General features: G+C 37.1%; 1 protein-coding gene across 1 annotated transcript in view; it reads right to left on the bottom strand.

Moving 5' to 3' along the window:
• Positions 1-15,354, bottom strand: part of RADX (RPA1 related single stranded DNA binding protein, X-linked) — a 62,443-nt gene that overhangs the window by 25,373 nt on the left and 21,716 nt on the right. Inside the window, exons 8-10 of the mRNA XM_007178329.2 lie at positions 14,408-14,572; positions 13,012-13,172; positions 12,094-12,254 (exon numbers count right to left, since the gene is read on the bottom strand). Coding sequence (XP_007178391.2) covers positions 12,094-12,254; positions 13,012-13,172; positions 14,408-14,572 — 487 coding nt within the window. The remainder of the gene's footprint in view (positions 1-12,093; positions 12,255-13,011; positions 13,173-14,407; positions 14,573-15,354) is intronic.

The raw sequence follows: 15,354 nt of genomic DNA, 5'->3' as shown, positions 1-15,354 counted from the left end.
TGCTTTGTTCAAATGTTCTGGAAAACTATTTGGCCTAACTCTCCAACTTCATTTCAGAGTTTTCTATAAGCCTCATGCTGGTTCAAACCTTCGTGTTTTTCTTTCAGCCAGGAAAAACCCTATGCTCCTTTTCCTTTGCCTAGTTAACTCTTCTTCCTCCTTCAACATTTAGCTCAGGCATTATTTCCTATAAGAAGCCAAACTTGATCTCTAGTCAAGGCTCACTGATCCTTGTATATGCTGCCATAGCACCATGAATAAACTTTATCATAGCATTCATCACACTGTATTAAAATTACTGGTTTTTCAATCTGTCTCTTCTACTAGTTTCTACTATAAACTCTACAAAAATATAGACTTTATTTTTTTTGTATCTCCACAGAATATCCACTCAATAAGTGTTTATTGAACTGAAAAAAAAAGTGAAAAGGGAAGCATCTTATTTTGAAGCTGAGGAGAGAAGCTTGCACTTATAATAAAGACTTCCTTCTTACAAACTTTCAGTATATTTCTATGATGAGCATTTTCTGCTGTTGTATTCCCAAAACTAAAAGCATAAAGCAAAACAGAAGTGTCAGGTTGTAGAATGCCACATAATATTGCTCAACTTATTTTATCAATAGATTTGTCTCTTATAATAGTATTCTTTATTTTACTAATGAGTTATTAATGAATACAAAGAACTAGCTTTCATGAATGAAGACTGCATCCATTTCAATATAAAACTCCAGCAAATAAAAACACATTTTATAGTTGTAATTTTAACTTTTTTTCTGAGTATTGAAAAATGGTATTTCTAGAAATTAGTAAACTGAAAACATCAACTCTGAGAGAGATTTAAATAAATAAAAAATAGTTAAATTACATGTATTTTGAGATCATTAAACAGTATGTATATACTTTTAAATACATGGTGTTATAAAGTGATTTTTTTATCTGAAATAAATAGAAGAAATAGTTTTCCAAACTCTAACAGCATCATTATATTGAATAGAATTTTTTTAAAGTGGCTTAGGGAATTTTTACTGGCATATACAATCATTCATTTGTATGCCTTAAGTGTCTTAAAGGTGAGGGCCTTCATAACAGAAGTGGAGGTATACAATGTCTATGGGTATCAACTGAGGAAACTGAAAAAAAAAAGAGATGGAAAATGAAAATATAAGAAGTATAAAAGGATACCTGAGGAAAGAAAGGGAAAAGATGGCTAAAAGAAGAGACAATAACATTACATATGATGGATAGTGGCCGAATATTATAAAAATTGTCAGAGGCAATAAGCTGTACTCTGACTTTTCCTTTTTCACCAACTTATTGACCTTAGATAGAAGTCATATAGATTATATAGTATGCCATGCCCTCATCTATATAACAGTATTATAGTTAATATTATTGTAGTCTTTCCTACAATACCTTCTGCTTTTCTTAGAAGGAGACACTGATAACGATTTTTAAGGATTCAGATAAACCTGGTATGGTTCATTTTCTCTCTTTATGGAGTAAATATTACCAACAGAATGCAAAGAGTTAAGTTTTAATGTCCCATTGTTATATTTTATTTCTCAGTGCCAACTTTTGAATGAGTTGATGTATTTTGACTACATTTTACTATCTAACATAGAGCACCACGGTTCACTATCTACCATTTGGATTAAAATGTTCTTTGATACAACCTCTTAAATGGTCATATTTATTACTATCATAAATTGTACAAATGGAAGCCGACCAACAGGTAATACAGATATTGGAGTCAGCAAGCCAGGATTTAAAATACAATGATGTGCCAATAGAGTAACATGCCCAGATTCCACAAGGAGAGGGCACAGAAGCTCCATGTTCCCTCTCAGACCTTTCTCTATGTGTCTCCATTTGGCTATTCCTGATCTGTATTCTTTACAATAAAACTGTGATTGTAAGTATAGTGTTTTTCTGAGTTCTTTGCATCATTCTAGTAAGCTATTGACTCTGAGGGGGACATGGGAACTCCTGAATTTGTAGCCACTTGGTTGGAAGTGAGGGTGGCCTGGGGACCAGCTGAACTGTGGCTAGCATCTGAAGTAAGGTCAATCTCGTGGAGGACTAAGCCCTTAAGAGTCTGATGTTAAGTCTGGGTAGTTAGTATTAGAAATGAATCACAGTATAGCTAATTGGGTTGGAAACCCAACAAGAGCTCAATGAACCTAACTGATAGGTTTAATAGCAGATTGGACATAGTGAAAAAGTAAATGGAGTGACAGGTCCAAACTGAAACATGGAATCAAAAACAAAAATGAAATATGTATATGAATAAAAAAGAATGCAGTGTAAGAAACTTGTTGGTCACAGTTAGAAGTGCTAACATATGTGAAATAGGGATCATGGAAAGAGAGGAAATAATGAGGAAGAAAATATATTTGAAGAGATAATGGCAGATGGTTTTCCAAAACTGATGAAAGATATCAACACACAGATTCAAGAAGCTCAGTAGTATAAAACAAAGAAAACCACTCCTTGGCACATCATATTTAAACAGTTGAAAATCAAAGAGAAAATCTTAAAAGCACTCAGAGAAAAAGGACGCAATATCCTTGAAGGAGCAATTAGAAGACATTAGCCTGATTCTTTTTTTTTTTTTTTTTTTTATTTATTTATTTATTTATTTATTTATTTATTTTTGGCTGTGCTGGGTCTTTGGTTCGTGCGAGGGCTTTCTCCAGTTGCGGCAAGTGGGGGCCACTCTTCATCGCGGTGCGGGGACCGCTCTTCATCGCGGTGCGCGGGCCTTTCACTATCGCGGCCCCTCCCGTCGCGGGGCACAGGCTCCAGAAGCGCAGGCTCAGCAGCCGTGGCTCACGGGCCCAGCCGCTCCGCGGCATGTGGGATCCTCCCAGACCAGGGCTCGAACCCGTGTCTCCTGCATTAGCAGGCAGATTCTCAACCACTGCGCCACCAGGGAAGCCCTAGCCTGATTCTTAATAGAAACAATGAAAGCGATAAAACAGTAGAATCAGACATTTAAAAAAATCTGCAACCTAGTGAAAATATCCTTTTAGAAGTAAAGGTGAAATAAAGATGCTTTTAAACAAACAGAAAGAGAGAATATATCATCTGCAAGCTGTACTGAAATAAATGCTGAGAGGAATTCTTCAGTCAGAAGGAAAATGATCCCAGAGAGAAGCATGAAAATACAAGTAGGAATGAAGAGAACCAAAAACAGTGTGGTTAAATATAACTGAAAGCTAACTGTATAAGAAAAACAATACTAATAATGTCCTACAGAATTTAAAATATATGTAGAATTAAAATACAAGGCAAAAATAATGAAAATGGAGACAAATGGAATTGAAGTGTTCTAAGGATCTAGCATTATCAGGAAATGGTAAAATAATTTGTATTTAACTACAATAAGTCAAGTGTTCAGGTTGTAATTTATAGCGTGACCACTGAAGATTATATACCTATCAAATTAAAAGAGGGGAAATTGAATAATTAAAACTATTTGATTAAGCAAATAGTATAAAAATTGATATAAGCCCCAAATACATATCTTCCTCAACTTATGATGGGGTTAAATCCCAATAAACCCACTGTAAGTTGAAAATACCGTAACTTGAGAATGAATTTAATTCACTTAACCTATCAAACATCATAGCTTAGCCTCGCCTACCTTAAACGTGCTCAGAACACTTACAAAAATAGCCAACACTTTGGCAAAATCACCGAACACAAAGCCAATGTTATAATAAAGTGTTGCATATCTCATGTAATTTATTGAATACTGTATTGAAAGTGAAAAACAGAATGGTTGTCTGGATACAGAATGATTGTATCAGTTCTTTACCCTTGTGATCGCATGACTGACTGGGAGCTGTGGCTCACTGTCACTGCCCCACATCACAAGAGAGTATAGTACTGCATATCACTAGCCCGGAAAAAGATCAAAATTCGGAATTTAAAGTATGGTTTCTACTGAATGTGTATCGCTTTCGCATCATTGTAAAGTTGAAAAATCATAAGTTGAACCATCATAAGTTGGGGACCATCTGTATCATTAACTCCATTAAAAGTGAATGGAGAGTGATATCAGCATCATGGCAAAGGGAGACGCTCTCTTTGTCTCTCTCCTTCTATTTACTATCAGTAAAACATCCACGACTCAACAAAAGTGCCTCTGCCCAACACACCAGGACACTGGAGAATTCCACATATCTGTACACCTAAAGGTGGGTGGACTAGAACACACAGAGGAGGTGGAACTTGGGGAACAGTGGAGGTGGTACCTGCAATCCTGGTCCACCAGCCATGGCAACTGAACCTGCAGTCCCAGAAAACCCAGTAGCGACAGGGGAGGCAGTGAATACAACTCTGGCCTCCTGGCTGCAGTGGTGCCCACAGCCACAGATAACTGGGCAGCAGTGGCAGTAGGGTCTGGGACCCTGTCTCTCCAGCTGTGGAGGTGCCCATGACTCTCTTCCCTCGCCCCCTGCTTACAGTGGCAGAGTCCTCAAACCTGACAATACTGAACAGAGCAGAGGTTCCTGTGCCACCTGAGCTATCTCCCATCCTGCAGTGGGAGTGCCTGCAACTCAGGAGGTCCTAAACATGGCAGAATTGTCCACCATCCTGGTGTGCCAGGCAGTGACACCAGCCACACCAGCAGCAGCATGGCACCAACGACACTGGAGGCATAAGCAGTGACAACTAGGGCACTGGCTGATACCTCTGACGGAGGCGGTGGAAAGTGGAAAGTGCTGACTGTCAAACATAACCAGAGGGAGCTCAGGTAAGAGAAACCAAAAACTTGTGGTATAGCACCACCTACTGGAAGATAAAAGAAGGGCCTAACCTGTTGAATTGTTAGAAACAAGAAAAAAAAAGCTTTACCTAAAGAAGAAAGGTGTTTGCCACTTGAAATGAGCTAGCAGAGGAACAACTCATCAAGCACCATGAAGAACCACAGTAACACTGTACCACAAAAAGAAAATGACAATTCTCCAGAAACCAAACAAAATCACAGAATATTGTGATCTAACTGATAGAAAATTCAAAATGGCTATTATAAAACTCAGTGAGCTACAAGAAAACTCAGAAAGTTCAGTGAGTTCAGGAATAAAATTAATGAACAAAAGGAATACTTTACCAAAGAGACTGAAACTAAAACGAACTAATCAGAAATTCTGGAGCTGAAGAACTCAGTAAACGAGTTGAAGAATGCATTACAAAGCACTGGAAATAGAGCAGACCACATGGAAGAGAGAATTAGTGAGCTTGAAGACAGAAATATAGAAATGATACAAGTAGAAGAGGAAAGAGAATTAAAATATATTTTTTTAAATGAGTAAATTCTACGAGAGCTAGCTGACCCTTTTAGGAAGGGCAATAGTAGGGTAATGGACATCCCAGAAGGAGAAGAGAGGGAGAAGGGAGCAGAGAGTTTATCTAAAAAAATAATAGCTGAGAATTTCCCAAGTCTGGGGAAGGAAGTGGATATACAAGTCCATGAAGCTAAGAGAAAACCTAATTGCCTCAATGCAAAAAAAGACCTTCTCCAAGACCCCTTATACTAAAACTGCCAAAAGTCAATGACACAGAAAGAATTTTAAAGGCAGGGGGAAAAGGATGGTAACCCACAAAGGAACCCACATTAGGCTATCAGCAGATTTCTTAGCAGAAACTCCACAGGTCAGTGGAGGGAGTAGAATGACATTCTCAAAATACTGAAAGATAAAAACTGCCACCCAAGAATACTCTATCCAGCAAAGTTATCATTCAGATATGAAGGAGAAATAAAGAGTTTCCCAAACAAAGCTGAGGGAGCTCATTAACACTAGATCTGCCTTATGAGAAATGTTGAAAGGAACTCTTCTACCAGAAACAAAAAGGCAAAAAAGGACACAAAACTTTGAGTAAGGTAAAAAATAGACAGAATCAGAAAACTGTAACTCTATATCAGAATAGGTTTTTGTTTTTAATCTTTTAGGCCATGTCTCATGGCATGTGGGATCTTAGCTCCCCGACCAGGGATTGAACCCGTGCCCCCTGTGTTGGGAGCGCAGAGTCTTAACCACTGGACTACCAGGGAAGTCCCCAGAATAGGTTTTTTAACATTTTACTATAGCATAAAGGTTAAAGGGGAAAAAAGAAGAAAACATAACTATAGCTACTTCACTTTGGTAACAAACTCACAACATAAAGAGGGGTAATTTGAGAAACAAAAACACGAACAGGGATGAGGAAAAGGACGTAACCTATATAGGTAAATGAAGATAAGATGCTATCAGCAGAAAAGGAACTATTTTATCTATGAGATGTTGTATACAAACCTGATACATAAAACATAAATCTAAAGCAGAGACAGAAAACATAAAAAAAGAGGAAACTGAGAAAAACATCATAGAAAACCACCAAGCCAAAATGGTAGATTGAAATACAAGGAAAAATAAACAATGGAGATATAGAGCAATGAGAAAACAAAAGAATAAATGGCAGTACTAAGTCCTCATCTATCAATAATCACCCTAAATGTAAATGGATTGAATTCATGAGGCAAAAGACAGAGTGGTTGGATGGATTAAAAAACAAGACACAATTATATGCTGCCTCCAGGAGACTCATCTCGGCTCTAAGGACAAACATAAACTCCAAGTAAAGGGATGGAAGATGATGCTTCAAGCAAATTGCAGCCAAAAGAAAGCAGGTATAGCCACACTCACATCAGACAAAATAGACTTCAAGCCAAAAAAGGTAACAATAGACAATGGACAGTATATAATGATAAAGTGGACAATTCATCAAGAAGACATAACAGTGATTAATATATACGCACCTAACATTAGGACCACCAAAATACAGAAAGCAAATATCAACAGATTTAAAAGGAGAAATTGACAACAACACAATAATAGTAGGGAACTTTAACATCCCACTTACATCAATGGATAGATCATTCAGACAGAAAGTCAACAAAGAAACAGTAGCCTTAACTGAAATATCAGACCAGATGGATTTGATAGATTTGTATAGAACATTCCATCCAAATGCTGCAGAAAACACATTTTTCTCAAGTGCATGGGAAACTTTCTCAAGGACAGACCATATATTGGAACCCAAAACAACTCTCAATAAATTTTAAAAGATTTGAAATCATATCTTTTCAAAAGTATCGTTTCTGATCAAAATAGTATGAAACTAGAAACCAACTACAAGAAGAAAGCTAAAAAAAATCGCAAATGTGTGGACACTGAACAACATGCTAATGAACAACTATTGGGTCAGTGACGAAATCAAAGGAGAAATCAAAAAATACCTGACAACAAATCCAAATGAAAATTCAACAAAGCAACATCTAAGGGATGCAGCAAAAGTGGTACTAAGATGGAAGTTTACAGCAATACAGGCTTACCTCAAGAAACAAGAAAAATACCAAATAAATAATTTAAACTTACATCTAGAGGAAGTAGAAAAAGAAGAACAAATGAAGCCCAAAGTCAGTAGATGGAAGGAAGTAATAAAGATCAGGCCAGAAATAAATGAAATAGAGACTAAAAACAAAAAACTATAGAAAAGATCAATCCAACAGAGCCAGTTCTCTGAAAAGATAAACAAACTTGAGAAACCTTTAGCCAGACTAAGAAAAAAAGAGAAGACTCTGATAAATAAAATCAAAAATGGAAGAGGAGGGACTTCCCTGGTGGCGCAGTGGTTAAGAATTCGCCTGCCAATGCAGGGGACGTGGGTTTGATCCCTGGTCCGGGAAGATCCCACGTGCCACGGAGCAACTAAGCCCGTGCGCCACAACTACTGAGCCTGCACTCTAGAGCCCACGAGCCACAACTGCTGAGCCCGCGTGCCACAACTACTAAAGCTCGCACACCTAGAGCCCGTGCTCCGCAACAAGAGAAGCCACCGCAACGAGAAGCCCGCGCACTGCAATGAAGAGTAGCCCCCGCTCGCCGCAACTAGAGAAAGCCCGCGCACAGCAACGAAGACCCAAGGCAGCCAAAATAAATAAAAATAAATTTTTTAAAAAAATGGAAGAGGAGAAATAACAACAGATACCACAGAAATACTAAGGCTTATAAGACAATATTACGAAACAGTTATATGCCAACAAATTGAACAACCCAGAAGAAATGGACAAGTTCTTAGAATCATACAACCTTCCAAGACTGAATCAAGAAGAAATAGAAAATCTGAATAGACTGATCACTAGTAAAGTGATTGAAACAGTAATCAAAAACCTCCCTCCAAAACAAAAGTCCAGGACCAGACAGCTTCACAGGTGAATTCTACCAAACGTTCTAAGAGGATTTAATACCTATCCTTCTCAAACTCTTCCAAAAAATTGAAGAGGAGGGAACGCTTCCTAATTTTAAATGTCCATATCACCTAAAACAATTTACAGATTCACTGCCGTCCCTATCAAAATCCCAAAGGCATTTTTCACAGAAATAGAACAAAGAATTCTAAAATTTATTTGGAACCAAAACAGACCGCGAATAACCAAAGCAATCATGAGAAAAAAGAACAAAGCTGGAGGTATCATACTTCCTGATTTCAAACTATATTACACAGCTATAATAATCAAAACAGCATGGTATTTGCAGAAAAACTGATACATAAATCAATGAAATAGAATTGAGATATCAGAAATAAACTCATACATAAATGAACAATTAATTTATAACAAAGGAGCAAAGTACATACAGTGGGGGAAGGAATCTCTTCAATAAATGGTGTTGGGAAAACTGGACAGCCACATGCAAAAAAATGAAAATGGACCATAATCTCACACCACACACAGAAATCAACTCAAAATGGGTAAATGAATTGAATGTAGGCCCTGAGACCATAAAACTCCTACAAGACGACATTGGCAGTATGTTCTTTGACAGCGGTCTTAGCATAATCTTTCTAGGTAGGTCTCCTCAGGGAAGGGAAACAAACCCAAAAATAAACACAAATGGGACTACATCAAACTAAAAAGCTTCTGCACAGCAAAGGAAACCATTAATAAAATGAAAAGACAACCTACCAAATGAGAGAAGATATTTGCAAATCACATATCCCATAAAGGGTTAATATCCAAAATATATTAAAAAACTAATACAACTCAGCCTCAAAAAACTAAACAACCCGATTAAAAAATGGGCAGAGGACCTGAACAGACATTTTTCCAAAGAAAACATACAGATGGCCAACAGGCACATGAAAAGATGTTCAACATCACTAATTATCAGGGAAATGCAAATGAAAACCACAGTGAGATATCACCTCACACCTTCACACCTGTCAGAATGGCTATTATCAAAAAGACAACAAATAACAAGTGTTGGTGAGGATGTGGAGAAAAGGGAACACTCCTACATTATTGGTCGGAATGTAAATTGGTGCAGGCACTATGGAAAACAGTATGGAGATTCCTCAAAAAATTAACAGAACTACCATATGATCCAGCTATCTCACTTCTGGGTATTTATCCAAAGAATACGAAAACACTAATTTGAAAAGATATATGCACCCCTATGTTCTCAGCAGCATTATTTGCAGTAGCCAAGATATGGAAACAACCTAAGCCCATCAACAGATGGATGGATAAAGATGTGATATATACAATGCAATACTCCTCAGCCATAAAAAAGATGAAATCTTGTCATTTGTGACAACATGGATGGACCCTGAGGTTATTATGCTAACTGGAATAAGTCAGACTGGGAAAGACAAATACTGTATGATCTCTCTTATCCGTAGAATAAAAAAAAGAGAGGCAAAAAGTGTTTATTTTTTTGTAATTCCCCATTTTAAACTCATGTTCAATTAGTCCATGCTGAGCATGGCAGATAAGAGAGCTTCCGTTATGGGTTGAATTGTGTCCCCTCAAAATTCATGTTGAAGTCCTAACCACCAGTATCTTGGAATGTGACCTTATTTAGATATAGGGTCACTGAAGATGTAATTAGTTAAGATGAGGTCATGTTGGATTAGGGTGGGCCCCTAGTCCAACATGACTGACGTCCTTATCAAAAGGGGAAACTTGGACACAGATACAGATTGGAGTGATGTTTCTACAAGCCAAGGAAGGCCAAAGATGGCTAGCAAACCACCAGATGCTAGGGGTGAGGCATGGGGCAGATTCTTCCTCACAGCCCTCAAAAGGAATCCACCCTGCTGACATCTTGATTTTGGACTTACAAAGCTGTGAGACAAATTTCTATAGTATAGGCCAAACAGTTTCTGGTACTTTGTTATAGCAGCCCTAGAAAAGTAATAGATTTTGGTACCAGGAAGTGGTGTGCTGCTGTAACAAATACATAAAAACGTGGAAGTGGCTTGGAATTGGGTATTAAGTGCAGGCTGGAAGAGTTTTGAGGTGCATAACAGAAAAAACCTAGATAGCCTTGAAGAGAATGTTGGTAGAAATATGGATTTTGAAGGAGAATCTGTTGAGGGCGCAGAAAGAAAAGAGCTGTAGAGAAAGTTTCTGCAGTCTTAGAGAATACACTCATTGTCATGAACAGAACTAGAAATATGAATGTAAAAGGTGCTTCTGGTGAGGTCTCAGACAGAAATAAGGAACGTGTTATAGGAAACTGGATGAAAGATAATCCTTGATATAAAGTGGCAGAGGACATGGCTGAATTGTGCTCTGTTGTATAGAAAGTGAAACTTGTATGTGATGAACTTGCATATTTAGATGAAGAGATTTCTAAGCAAAGTATTGAAGGCACAGCCTGGTTTCTCCTTGCTGCTTATAGTAACATATGAGAGGGGAGAGAAAAGTTGAAAAGGGAATTGTTAAGAAAAAAATAACCAGAATTTCAATACTTGGAAAATTCTAAGCCTATCCATATTGCAAAACATAAGAAAGCTTGCTTTGGAAAGAACACTAAGGGCATTGCTAGATAACCATTTGCCCAAGAGACTGTGATTTGTGGATCCAGTCAACCATCTCAGTAGGCATGCTGTTAGCTTTGACTGAAAGAAACATAGGTGGGAAGAAACGAAGGAATGCAATTCCATTGGACTTCTGGGATTCTGCAGTCAGGAAATGAGCTGCTAGAGATATCCAGCTGTGACCAAGTATTATCCTTCAAGAAAAGGGAAAAATGACCCTGAGGGTGAGGCCACTTCCTCAGTTCTAGAGGGCAGGGACACCTCCTCAATTCTAGAAGCCAGGGCCACCTTCCCAGTTCCAGAGTGCAAAACCACCACTCAGTGCTAAGGGGGTGGGGCTGCCATCCCAGTGGGCCCAGAGGACACAGTATTCTGCCAGGGAGGATAATTCTGGGGCCTTAATGCCAAATGGAGTTTGCCTAATTAGGTTTCAACAAGGTTTCTGTGATCCATAACTCCGTTATTTCCAGTTTCTCCCTTTTGAAATGGGAATACCCGTCCTATGCCTGTCCCACCATTGTATTTTGGACAGAATGAAACATGTCTAGTTTCATAGGTTCACAGATGGAAAAGAATTTTGCCCCAGGATGAATTACCCTGCATCTCATCCATACATGATTTATATGATATTTAGGACTTAAGAGTTGATGTTGGTATAGATTAAGACTTTTGGGGATGTTGTGATGGGATGAATGTATTTTGCATGTGAGAAGGACATGAATTTTTAGAGGGCAGACTGTTATGGATTGAATTATGTCCCCACCAAATATCACTGTGACTACCAATATGTAACCAATTACATCTTCAATGACCCTAAGAATATGACTTTATTTGGTTGCAATTGGTTTAGATGAGTTCATACTAAAGTAGACCAGTACTCCAGAGTGGGTCCCTAATCCAGTATGGCTGGTGTCCTTAAAAATTTGGACACATATGCACACAGGGAGAATGCCACATGAAGATGAAGGCAGAGATTGGGGTGATACTTCCATAAGCCAAGGAATGCTAAAGATTGCCACTAAACCACTAGAAGCTAGGGGAAATGCATGGAACAGATTCTTCCTCATAGCCCTCAGAGGGAACCCACCCTGCCTATATCTTGGTCTTGGACTTTGGCAGCCCTAGAAAACTAATACAATGTCTAGTAGACTTGCTCATTTTACAGGATAGAAACAAATTAAAAAGTATATGCCATGTATATACGTAATACAAATGACTTACAGTCCTTGTAGAGTTCTTTTTTTCTTGGGAGGGCTCAAACTTGCAGATGTAGTATGACAACACTGAGAACTCACAGGACCATCATCTTGAGGTTTTCCATCTCTTTCTTGACTTTGACTTTCTCTTCTAGCTGCTTGGGATGTTGAGGGTCGGTCAGCATTCTAAAACCAAAAATTTGAAGAAAACGTTCAAAACTGATTCACAAAAATTATTTCTCTCTTAAAAGACTCTGTAATTTTAGTTTACCCATTTTTCATAACTTAAGAGTTGTGACAAAACTTTGCAATCGTAACAATGCTTTTATAAAGTTGATTTATCTTAATCCATCTGCTATTAAAATATTTTAATAAAAGTCCTTCTTATACTAGTATAACTGTAAAGCTGGATTAGATGCTTATTTCTGTAAGAACAGTAATCTTAGAAATAACTTTTAAAAAGATAAGCTCATGGAAAAATTAACTTATTTGTCTTGATTTTGCCTAGATTCTAGAAGTGGCCTCTTCTGTAGCATTTATCCTACAAGAGTCATTGCTACCTCTTATAGAACCTGGGTAGAACTGCCAAGACTGACAATAGAGCTAAAAACTCCCGGTAGGAGTGTGCCTATACCTTTGGCCTAGACAAAAGGAAGGAAAACAACATAACCATATATACCACCTGGAAATTTAAATAAAGACAATCATGATAGGCTCATATTACACAGAAAACACAAACAAGATACCAAGTTTTGAGGGCAGCCCAGACTGCTCCAAAATAAATGACATAAAAAGGAAACAAACTAAAAATGATTTTTTTTCTTTTAGGTTTACATCATTAAGAGTTAATACATGTGAGTTCTGAATGAAATTTACAAGATACCAGTTGCGATTATAAACACAGTGCTTTCAGAGATATACTATTAATTCTCCGGCACCATACCCGTAGTGTTTCAGATGCTGAGGCACTTTCAGTTGCACCGCTATAGGGGACATACTTTATAACAGTAATTATCCCCTGAATTGCAATGCGCTTTTTTTCCCTATACTGCAAGACTTCAATCTCCTTCCTCACTTCACTTATAGCTGTGAAGAACGACTCAACTGCAAAAGAGTAATTCCAAGGAAACTGTAAGTTTTAAAGAACTGAAATGACAAAAATAAGAATTAGTTTTGCAATGTAATTTCACAACATGAAAATTATAAACTTGCTACATAACTTAAATATGTGAGACTTTGTGTTTATATTTGGCAATCTCTTATGTAATTTCAGTAAAATTGGCAAAACACATTTGTCAGTTAAATTGTGATACGGCCTTCTAGTCTGGTGTCTTAATTTGAAACAGAAATTTTACATATTGAACATAATTTATATATCATACTTCAAACTATAAAGTGTTGCCTAGCCACTGCATAGAAACACACATTTTGTTTAATATTTTCTGTATTCTATATGCTATTTACAGCATATACTACATATTGCTGGCATTATGAAGTACAGGAGAGTGTCAATATTTAGATGATGATAGGTCAGTATTTCAAAGTTTCTCTTTTTTCCAAAACCATGCATTATCCCATAGCTTTTCAAAAATAATATAATTATGTTAAAGTTTTCAAGCTTTTCAAAAATAATATACTTATGTTAAAGTTTTCAACTGTCATATCTTAATTCTACTAAAATAATGTTAGGCCTCTCATTAATACTTATTCTGAATCTCACTGATTTTGGTATCATTTTTATTTAAAGGTAGAGCTCAATTGTGTTATATCCAATACACAGTTGGCCCTCCATATCCACAGGTTTTGCAAACCTGCGGATATAAAGGGCCTACTGTATTCTGAGGGCCTACTGAGCCATTTTATATAAGGGACTCGAGCATCTGCAGATTTTGGTATCCATGGGGGCTCCTTGAACCAATGCCCTGCGGACACTAAGGGATGTCTATATATCATTCCACAAGAGTCGCCTAATACAGTTGTCAGTACCTTGGTATCAAATTGTCCAGTGTCTCCTCTGATATCTTTAGTCTAAGTAGTGTTATAAGAGTTGGGATCTACCAACTCAGATTTGATCTCAATGACCTTAAATCAAGATATTACCTCCATTTAGTCATAGTCTATTTAAACTCCTTCTTTTCTTGCAGTCTAATAAAATCAAAATATTAACCTTTATGGGGCATGACATATGTTTTTAGATCTTGATAAAGATCAAATTATTACCAGTGAGTGTTGCTACACTTTGGCTCACTCCCATTAAAGAATAAAGATGACTAACTGATATGGCATATACCATACATATCACATATAAACATATAAGGGACTAGCAATTACATCAGTACCTTTAACAGAAATATTATACTTCGAAAATGTTTCTGGCACTGGTGGATAGGGGTAATATCCACCAATAACAGTGTTCTTCAATTCCCCAGAATCGGTCTTTGTTTTAATCCACTGAAAAAAGTTTTTTACCTTGGTATAGTTGGTATACGGCTGGCCTCTATGACCTTCTTGCAGGAAGGGTAAAGTGCAAAAATATGAGGAATAAAAAAAAAAAAGAGAGAGAACTCACTGTAATAAACCACCTGGACTTTTTTGAGTATAAAAACAGTTTAATATAAAATCATTCTTATAGCACCAAGAAAAGAAGTTAACTTATTCACTATGTAGCAGATAATTATACTGAATATGCATATGAAAATTATCAGTTACCAAATCCTAAGTCAAGAAGGAAATCAGACATATTAGTTTACATGGACTAAACTGTAACTGTCTACAGGACATCGAAAAGCCAGAAGAAAAAGAAAACTAATAGTCTGGCTTTTGCTAACTATCCAACTGGTTAGCATCTTCTTAGAACATTGATTATGTTTTAACCTGAAGGTATGACATCATGTATTAACTAAATTGCCTGTGAATATAGCTCAGCATTTAAGTTCATGTTTTTGAAACATACTTAAAAGTGTCATTCACATCTGATATTATTAGTATATATTAGATCTGATAGTATTCATATTTATAAAATGAGGTATGGACAAAGATGTGTGTTACATCCTTCCTAGGACTCTTCTTTTGACAAATTTCCTAATTACCAACATGGTAGCATTCTAGTAAATACATCATTCCATAGTACTCCCTCACTCATCTGAAAACTTTTATCTTTACTATTTTGCCCCCCTTATCCGAGGGAATAGAGAAAAATAGTATACTTGTAGATAAGTAGTGAGACTTTTCTTGCTATATAAGTAAAATGCGAGATCTGGGGACCAAAATTTAATGCACATTTTTG

The sequence above is a fragment of the Balaenoptera acutorostrata genome, chromosome X, assembly GCF_949987535.1.
Source record: "Balaenoptera acutorostrata chromosome X, mBalAcu1.1, whole genome shotgun sequence".
Taxonomy (NCBI): Eukaryota; Metazoa; Chordata; class Mammalia; order Artiodactyla; family Balaenopteridae; genus Balaenoptera; species Balaenoptera acutorostrata.
This window is presented reverse-complemented; position numbering and strand designations above follow the sequence as displayed.